Source organism: Ischnura elegans, chromosome 10 (genome assembly GCF_921293095.1).
Source record: "Ischnura elegans chromosome 10, ioIscEleg1.1, whole genome shotgun sequence".
Taxonomy (NCBI): domain Eukaryota; kingdom Metazoa; phylum Arthropoda; class Insecta; order Odonata; family Coenagrionidae; genus Ischnura; species Ischnura elegans.
The window spans coordinates 100,710,853-100,721,259 of record NC_060255.1 but is presented as its reverse complement, the minus strand read 5'-3'; the positions used below and the strand labels follow the sequence as shown (position 1 = coordinate 100,721,259).

Below are 10,407 nucleotides of genomic sequence, written 5' to 3'. Positions count from 1 at the left end.
TGTACTACATAAGGTAATGCCCTTGTGACCAAACCTATATTTAATTTTGGCCCTGCCAGGTTATGGCAAGCTGATCCTTGGCTCGTGTAGCGTCCTTGGACAAGTCATGAACTTGTAACTATGTAATTTGTCTGCTATTTCCTGTCCTTAAATCCACAGCAGCGCATTGCAGTTGCCAGGGGTGGACATCCCAAGTCCATCATCAGTTCCTTCCAGCAACTGCCAGCATAGGTAAATCCCTCACTTAACACTAATGGTATACATATTCAAGTACACCGGGAGTAGCCACGGTGATAACTTTTACGGAGTCACCCGCAATGGACAAATTGTGCGAAAAATCCACAGAGGAAAAATCAGTCGCCTTGACCGGGATTCGAACCCAGATCCCTCGATTTCCGGCCGAGTGCTTTAGCCAGTTCAGCTACCGAGGCGTCATTCTCCCCTGTGGAAATTTGTGGACTATACTGGACAAGGTGGTATGGACTGCTGAGCATATTATGCGACTAGCAGTGCACGTCATGCGCATGGTGCCACGGCCGGAGAGAATAGCCCAAACTTTGAACACGAGAGGTGTTCACTCTAGACTTATTCAAGTATACCGGGACTAGCCACGGTGATAACTTTTACGGAGTCACCCGCAATGCACAAATTGTGCAAAAAATCCACAGAGGAAATCGAGGGATCTGGGTTTGAATCCCAGTCAAGGCGAATGTTTTTCCTTGGTGGATTTTTCGCACAACTAAAGGTACACCCCAAAATATTAGGTGCGCAACTTAGTTCCTGCTGTTTGTTATTAGATGGCTCTAGCAGTGATTGGAGGTCGATTTCGACTTATCGGAAACATCATGAACCAAGCTTAGACATTTGGTACACAAGCCGCTTCTCGACAATGTTGAGTTTGTGTTGGCATCAAATCCTTATTGTTGCATGAAAATGTCTGAGTTATTGCCAAGTAACTGTGATTTGCAGGAAGAGTTGATTTTCTTCTTTTTTAATTCAAATAAAAGGGCGGTCGAAGCGCATCGAGGGCTCCATAAAGTTTTCAGAAATGCTGCAATAAGTTAAACAACTTGCCGTGATTGGTTCCATCAATTTAAAGACTGTCATTTCAATGTTGACAACCGTCCTAGTGAAGGAAGAACAAAAACCTTTGAAGACACTGAAATGGAGGCATTGCTCTATGAAGATCCATACCAAACTCAAGAAGAGCTTGCTTCAGCATTAGGAGTTACTCGCCTAGCCATTCTCAAGCGGTTGCATGCGATAGGAATGATTCAAAAGTAATGAACTTGGATATCTTATGATTTAAAGCCAAAGGGCATTGAACGACGTTCTGTCACCTATAAAAAACAGCTCTATCGTCAAAAAAAGAAAGGTTTTCTTCATCGCATCATGACTAGTGATGAAAAATGGATTTATTATAGAAACTTAAAGAGAAGAAAGTCTTCGGAACTGTGTAGTCATAGCTGTATGTCGTCAGTTCGGCCAATATTCACACTGCAAAGGTTATGCTGTGCGTTTAGTGGGACCAGGTTGGTATTATTTACTACGAACTGTCAAAACCACACAAAACCATTACTGGGGAACGGTATGGACTCCAATTGATGCAATTGAGCTGAGTACTGTGCCAAAAACGGCCACAATAATAGCAGAGGCACAACAAAATACCACATGACAATGCCCAAACTTATGTTGCCAAACCCGTTAAAACCTACGTGGAAACACTCAAATGAGAAGTCCTAACCCATCCGCTATATTCATCAGATACTGTACCATCCGATTATCACTGGTTCGGTTTGATGGCACATGGACAGGCTGATGAGCAGTTTCACTCACATGAAGACCTCAAAAAATGGCTTGATTAGTGGATAGCCTCATAAGATGACCTTTTCCCGCAATGGTACTCAAGCTTTGCCAGAAAGATGGGAAAAAGTTGTAGCCAGCGATAGAAAATACTTTGAGTAATTCATTTGTAACAATTTTTTTACAATAAAGTAGTGATTTCATTAATAAAACAGCAAGAACTTAGTTGCGCACCTAATATGTAGTATCATTTTAAGTGATATGTGTATTAATTGTGGTATACCTTACACTTATGGCCTTCATGGTTGACTTTTCTGATACTATTTTGGCACACAACTCTTGCAATCCTAGAGAAATCCAAGTGTATTACAATATGTATAGAATTATCCACAACATAAACTAAAATAATTAGCTGTGATTAACTCTGGAGCCAGCTGCAAAGAAGCAAGAACTGGGAAAGGAGTGAGACAAGAGTGTGCTGCGACCTCATTCATTTTTAATGTGTTCATTGAGAAAGCACTGAAGGTGAAAATCCACACTAAAAAAATTAGCATGCTGCAATTTGCCGATGATTCAGCTAAGACATAGAGAGACCTGAATATGATTCTGTTAACTGTGGTAAACATAATGATTAGATACATATTAGCTGAAAAACAAAGGAAAGAAAACAAAAGTATTGGTCTGAAGTAGAAGAAAAGAGGCAAAGATAAACCTGAAACTAGGAAACCATTAGCTTGAGGAGATGAAGGAGTTTTTGGGTGGCCGAATAACCAACGATGGATCAAACAAGAAGGAAATATGTAGTCAGAAGAATACATAGTCCAAGCAAAGAGGGCATTCCTCAAGAAGAGAAGTCTCCTTACAGCTGAAAATATAAGCACTAAAGTTGGGAAGCAATTTATTAGGACTAACATTTGGAGCAAGCTTCTTATCTGTAGTAGTAACGCACGGACGATGACAGCAGCAGAGAAAACGACGTCGGGAGCTTCCAAAATGCGGTGTAATAGAAGAATGAAGGAGATGAAGTGGATAGGTCGTTTGAGCAAAGATGAAATTCTAAGGAGCATTAGTCTTTTGAAAATGTTGGGTAGAGGATAGCACTATTTAAACTGCCACATACACGAGGGTCTAATGAAAATTATTTTTGAATGACAGGTGGAAGGGACGAACTGCAGAGGAAGGCCGTGGATAGGTAACATAGAGCAGGTGATGAAGTGCATAGGGCAGAGGAATTGTGCAGATATTAAAAGATTAGCTGATATGAGAACTGAGAGGAGAGCTGCATCACACCAATCTCAGGATTGATGATTGCTGAAGATGATTTTGGCATTGCACAGAGCTACCTCAATCACACAATCAATTCATCATCTCTTTTCAAAGATTCGCTGAAAAAATACTCTTCACATTTATTGCCTCACATCAAAAAGTAAAAAACTGAATTCAACTCTTCATGTGATTTAATGCAAATTTCAAAAATGCTATTTCATGGGTCAAACAAAAATGAAATTTTCAGTCACATAACAGGAGCAATTAAAAATAGGAAATGAGTTTGTAACGTTATCAACTTATCTGCAAAATGGTTCTGGCTGTCATTCATGAATTGCTCGAGAAATAGGCGGCAGATCAGGATGGAAAAATACAAGTCTCTTTCTTAAGGAGTCTTCATCATAATCAGAATTCTTTTACATATTGGTGAATGACCTCATCGGACTTGAATGACTAAGAAATCTGGCAGAGACTTAGGTTAATGAACTTCCTACTTAATTTGATGCAAATGTTCATTGCTGGGGGTTTGTAAACATTAGGTGTATCTTTCACGTGAATAAATAGCTGTAAATAACAAGTAGTAAATGATAACTACAATATTTAATATGCAAATAAAATTCAAATACACAATTATTCACTATGACATTGAGACAATATAAATACACACAAATACTCGCCAAACCAAAGTTGAAAGTGTGCCCTCTGATACATAATACTTTTGTCCCAGTTTAACTTCGCAACAAAGGAACAGCAATCTATAGTGGGCTGTGTGCGATGAGATTCATAACCCAACTGACATAAGCATGCCTGTAGAATTTAAATTTCTAAGAAATTTACATCAATGAAGGAGCAATGGTTCGACATGAGAAATCTGACATTTTATGTAGCAGACAATGCCATCGATACAGAACATCACCCTCATTCCATCATTCCTTGAATGACAAGAATCCTAAAAGCACATATAATGCACATGCGTATTTACTAAAAGAATCAAGAATATGTATACAATATTCAGAGATTTCTTTTTGAGATTCTTTTTTATTTTACATAAACTGATGTGGTTGCATTAGCTGGGTAAGAACCATGAAGTTTTGACACTTTCTCAGAGTATTAATTTGGCATTTTCTAAAATCTTCAACAAAGAATTCTTCAAACAGATCATTTCACAGCAAATAAAACATACATCTACAATTACAAATAAACAATATCATCAAATTTTTAAAACTTTCACTGCCCACATATGACCTGTTAATGTTTTTAAGGTTACCTGCATCTTCATATTAAATGTCTAGAAGGGTGAAACAGGATAAACATTAAAGACAAGAATCGAAGAACTAAGTGAGAAAATAAATCCAACATGACCAAGACAAATCCCTAAGAAAGATCTGGTAGGTACTTTTCAGGTGAATTAACGGGATAAAATGCTCACAGGTTTCCAACCGGGTGAGAGAGACATTATGTCCGACATTTTGAGGCATACTATGTTCCTCTTCTTCACATTGATCATTCGTTCATTCATTCAATGAAGACGAGGAATCTGACATTCCTCAAAACATCGGACATAATGGACTCTCTCACCCAGTAGGAAACTCAAGAGCACTTTATTTCCAGAAGTCACCAAGCCTGCCGCACAAGATAACGTCACTGAAGTGTAAAACCCAATAATACTGGACAAGGACAAACATATAAAAACGAGGATTTTTTAGGAGTCCTGAAAATAAGAAAATACCTCAGGAATTTCAACCAAGACCAAGGCCAAATGATGAGAAATTCCTGGCTCTTAGCAGTAGCAAGAAATAAATAATAGTCACATGAGTCACTTTCCCTTCTCTCCCCCTGCCATGAAGCTATGAATTAATGTGCATTATTATGGAATACATTAGCCCTGAGAATGTCTCTGGCAAGGGAGAAGAAACATTGACTTATTTAACATCAAGACATGATAAACCTTAAAAACGTTGACAAGTCACACATTCATGAGTTCACTTCAAAAAATTACCCACATAAAATTGTTAATGGCAATGATGAATTGAAAGCACATATTAGTATACTCAGGAAGCACAGAGAGGAAAGCTTTGAGGCTACCGGCCATCTATGGTCAGGCATACTTTAAATTCCTCTCTCTCATTCTACATCGGCAGATCAGATAGGAGAGACAAAATTGGAGAGACAAGACTGACGAACGGATAAATTTAAGAAGTTGTTCTTCTTGCAGAAAATTCATGATCATAATTCAAACAACCCTGAAATCAAAAATCTCCCTCTTATACTGGACCCCGAATCCCTTTATCCCAACACCCAAATGGCTGGTGCCCGAACACACCCCTGTCGCCCTGCAGCACGTATTACGAGGACATGGATGAAGTATGTAGCAGGTACGCTTTGATGGAATGAGGCAGAGCAAGTTGATTAACTCTCTCTTCGAGGTGCTCGTGCCCCAGGGACCCCCTGATGACCCACCGACACATGTCCATCAATGTCTTGGCAGGCTCGAGTCCACCAATGTATCGCAGACTGACTTCACATCGGCCCCACACAGCACTCACTATGGGATATAATTTGCGACCTTTGAGATTACGGAAGGCCACTCCTAGGTACCAACTATCCACCATGAACGCTAGAGTGCCTTCATCCATATCCAGTATGACTTTGAATTTGTCGGGCACCATGAAACTCTCGTCTGGACTGAGGAGTGACGGATATGGGACTCCAGGGTTGTTCTTTGAATCGTGGTAGAGGATATTTCGGCCCAAGTCCCAACCCCATGACTCTTCATTCAAACCCACCAAACTCACGTAGGTGTCAGTGTAGAGGGGGGCATCTGCCGTGGCCACTCCCACAACGGCGTGTGTCCCTCGCTGGCTAGTCGGCCAAACAATTTCCCACACGTGAAGGCCCTCAGAGAAGCCAACTTTACCCCTTATACAGTCTGTGGTTTGTGCCACTGGGTAGCGATGGAAAGTGAGCTTGTCTTCTGCCTCCACACGAATGTTTCGCGAGCAGTCTCTTGGATTCCAAGCGTGCTTCAGCTGCACTTCCTTCGATGCCTCCGGCATGCCAAAGAGCAGTTTTAGTCTACGTGGGTTCGGAGGCTCAACAGCCAACTCTTTTGGGGTCAGAGCCTCCCGAGGTTGCATTTCGAGATTCATGTTTATCGTTTTGAGACAGGCTGATATTGACCTCCACGGATGCATTATCCTGCTTTGGATAGATGAACTTTCTGTCGAACTTGGTCCTTCAATCGCACCCACGGAAGACTCCAGAATCCTTTCAAACCTCTCTGCCACAATGTTGCGCACGCTCTGCGCCACCTGATTAATATTAAAACAATTGATCCAATGAAAATTCTCTGGGTTACCGGATGGAGTCACTGCACCTAACGGTTGCCTTTGCAAAAGTGATTGGGCACCAACGCTGTCTTGGAAGCTTTCATCGGGGGATTTGGGCACTTCACTCACACTTTGAGGACTGTCACAATTCAATGAGGCCGGAACCATGCATAAATGAGAGTCTGATTTCTCTTCAGTTGTCCCTTGCCTACAACGATGGGACTGGAAGTGGGCACGACACTCCATCAATACAGGGATGAGAGGCACGGGTACCAGTTATCCTGGAGAGAAGCTCCTGTGAGAGGAAGACGTGAGAAAAATAATATTCATTGTACTGCTGGTCAAAAAACTTGACGTAGAATATGGTTATGAAAACAAATATAAACACAAAATACACTTGACACAATAGACAAACATAATGCATAACTCTAATTCACAGGGGGTCAGAAAACTCTTCTTTGATGCTGTAATAGCCCCTCTAAATCCATATTTAATTGATTGGGGCAATTTGCTGTATACAAGGGATGAAGAATGGTAGAGACCAAGTCAGGCAGTAGTCTGATAATAACCATCTAGGTGAAAATATTGTTCTTGGAACAAGCAGAATGATTTCATCTCATTTTGAATTTTTGTTAGAAATAATAATAATTGCCTTTATTTGCATATACAAACTTGGTCCTTCTAAGCGATATGGCTAAATTAATGCTAAATAGCATCGTAATTAATATCATTAAATTCTGATACTATGCAAATCAAATTAAAAATTGAAATTGGCTTTTGATAACACATTTATACTGTTAACCACCTATTTATTTCTACTGGTGTGTTTTCTGATATAGTTATGGTATGATCTGCAGTATTCTAAATAACCCCGATCTCATATCTGTTGAATGGTCATAAAAATTTTTAGGTAAGATCACACTTTGTAGGTTCCTTTGGATGAATGAGGCCAACACTCAGTAGCCTATTGCGCAGGAGGGCCTGGTTCACCTCAGAAAATAGGGGGAGCAGGGCTTATTAAGAGGAGAACCATACCCCGAATGTTTCCCACGATAGAATGGGAGTCCAAACCAAAATCATTTACAGTGCATGATATACGGCAAGCAGACACCCCTCCTAAGTTACCCATCCCCTCCGCTTGTTTTCCTTCTTGTGTGACGACATTAGCCAACTTTTTGTAAGTGAATAAACACTATCTTATATAGATCTTATGCTTATTTACAATATGTAAAGCTGAGTCAACAACTTTATGCATGCTTTATACAAATTTTCTATTTTTCCATTGAAAAAAGTAGCACGCAAGTAAGTTGCCGAGGTTCATGACCACCAATTATAAAATCAAGCTAATTAGAAAACAATAGATGAAATGATGAAATTATAACAATAGCTAGGAAGGTGGAGAAAGTTAGGTCTCCATTTTGTCATTACTTTGGATGTTTAAGTTTGGACGCTTGATAATAAGCACCTTTGTTATTTTTTTACATTCGACTTCCCTAAATGACTTATCATGTGCTGGCAGGGTTGATGTTGACCACCCAATGTGTCTACTGATAATAACCAACAGTACAGACTCCACTTCTCCTTTTATGGTGTTTAAAAAGGGAAATCCAGATGCAAACTTATTGGTAAAATTATACATCAAAATTATTCCATAAACAGTTAAACCCCATATTTGTCACCTCATCTCATCATTCTTACTTCAGCCTCTACATTCCTTAAAAAAGGAATAGCAATCTAGTAAAACATCTATTTTTATTTGGCAGCTTGTAACACAAAGAGTTGGAGCTGTAAGATGGCATTGAATAAACATAAATTAATGGCAAACTTTAAATCTGTGTGTGGCCATTTAAATATTTCAGATTCCCTGCCTTAATTAAAGTTAAATTTGTTAGGTGGAGTATTGTAAGGACGCAAAAATGTATAGCAAAATTGTATAGAAAGTAAATATGCATTACAGCGCACCTGAGCACCCGCAGACCACGTATAGCTGATGTAACACTAATTTTATTCATGTGGTGTGCTGGATGGGTTTGAGTCAGATTAGTTTTAGTATTCTCAAGAGGCTAAACAAATGAAATGAAGTATATTTTTACCATGGGAAATTCATCCGCCAAACTTATGGAGGATTTAACTTAACTAAATAGCTCTTACCACCCTAATCAAACAATAGAACAGTTTTGCACCTTAACAGCAATCATTTAAAGACAAAAACATCAAAGAGAAGCCCTGACTACAATAACTTGGGGTTTAAAGCAGAATTTAACTCATATAATAACTATTCCACTTGTTTAATACAAATGCCATCAAATATGAAGTACAAATCGCACATGCTGCTTAGATATGGAAAATATTTACTGATTAGTAATACCAAAGCAACCATAGAAGTTTTGATGAAAACGTCTCTCGCTCAAATTTGCCACATTTTCACGGCTTTTCAACCAACGTTATGGACGATATCAGTTTATTTCAAAGAATTGTACTAGCCAAAAATTTAATTTATACTTGCACAAACAGAAATACGCCTGAGTAATGTATTGTCGAGTTAGTAATTAATGATCGTGATATCAGAGGTATAACCTCTGCACAGTTTTCCTATACAATAAATTCCACTAAAAAAGCAACTAAAAAGTACCTAATGAAAGTAAATGAGTAACCATCGTGATAGAGTTCTTCATTCGTGGCCCAAAAACCAAATAAGAGACATTGTAAATAAAATTACGATCAGAATAATTATTTTCACTTGATGACGAAAATAAAGCTATCAAGAATGTAAATTACTCACCAACAGGGCAATTTCATGGCATCGAGAAACTTCTCATCGGACATACATCATCCCAACAAAATCCGATCACATCATCATCAGCCACTATTCAGAAATCAAGAAAACAAAAAAAACTGATGAAGGCGAGAAGGCTTGCAACACTCGATCTATCGCATATCGACAGCCAATCCGCCTATCGATATCAGACAGCAACTTCAGCCGATTTATTTGGCTCTCTATTCAAATGTAGAGGAATTTGGTGACAATAGCTACATTGATTACCGCTCGTATTACCTGCATTAAATTAAGTAAGCTCACGGGTAAAATTTAATATTTAGTGCTTTTAGAAGAATATCTTCAATATTGGTGGTCGAAATACGATAAAGTATGCGGAAATGCAAATATATTTTCACTCATGGAGTTAAACATTTTTTTAAATTCTCAATAGTCCTCACAATCTTTAAAAGTACTTAATATTATTCTTACATGGGATTTCCGGTGTAATAGATGTTTGGAGAGAAGTCATTAAGGAATAATTCAGCAAGCACAGAAAAGAGATACAAATTAATCGCAGGTTGAGCTTAAAGTTACAACCTGAAATATTGATGAGTTCATCCTAACAGATTTTAAAATTTATATTTGAAGCCCAATGTTTATAGGAATAAATTTTTTTAGTAGAAGTGAAAATGAAACTTAATCCAAAATACAAAGTAGTAATTTCCTGGCTAATTTGCCTTGTGGACTCCTATTTACCCTGTCGATTTCTGTAACAATAAAGTCTGTTCATTGTCTGTCAGTTGGCTGTTCGCTCCCTGTTCCCTGACCAAGAGAGAACAGGCAGGCGACTGTTCGTAGAATGTAAATTGGAACGCCTTGTCTGTTCCTTGTCTGTGAGAAAAGGGTTACTTGTCTGTTCCCTCCCTGTTAAGAAAGCGGCATTCTCTGTTCCTTACCTGTTGGACCACAGACAATGAACAGGCAGGGGACTGTGCGCTGTCAGTTCATTGCCTGTTTTCTTCGGCTGTTAGTTCCCTGTACCTTGACCAAGAGAGAACAGGCAGGCGACTGTTCGTAGAATGTAAATTGGAACACCTTGTCTGTTCCTTGTCTGTGAGAAGACTGTTATTTGTCTGTTCTCTCCCTATGCGCATACTTTGTTCCTTAACTGTTCACTGTTGCTAAGTTGGGCATAATAGACAAGAGATAATTTATGTTAAAATAGAATTAAAAGTTGAAATTCATTTGAAT

At 38.9% G+C, this 10,407-nt stretch overlaps 1 protein-coding gene across 1 annotated transcript; it reads right to left on the bottom strand.

Annotated features, from left to right (window-relative positions):
• Positions 1–3,656: 3,656 nt before the first annotated feature.
• Positions 3,657–9,309, bottom strand: LOC124166684 (protein gustavus-like). The gene is made up of 2 exons (XM_046544329.1): positions 9,181–9,309; positions 3,657–6,693 (listed from the first exon to the last, which is right to left on the bottom strand). Exon 2 carries the CDS (start codon positions 6,642–6,644, stop codon positions 5,415–5,417), a length of 1,230 nt encoding a protein of 409 aa, XP_046400285.1. The 5' UTR covers positions 6,645–6,693; positions 9,181–9,309; the 3' UTR covers positions 3,657–5,414.
• Positions 9,310–10,407: the final 1,098 nt, after the last annotated feature.

Bases quoted from the DNA above. Each gene is read 5' to 3' on its own strand.
- LOC124166684 (XM_046544329.1), bottom strand. From the start codon at position 6,644: ATGGAGTGTCGTGCCCACTTCCAGTCCCATCGTTGTAGGCAAGGGACA.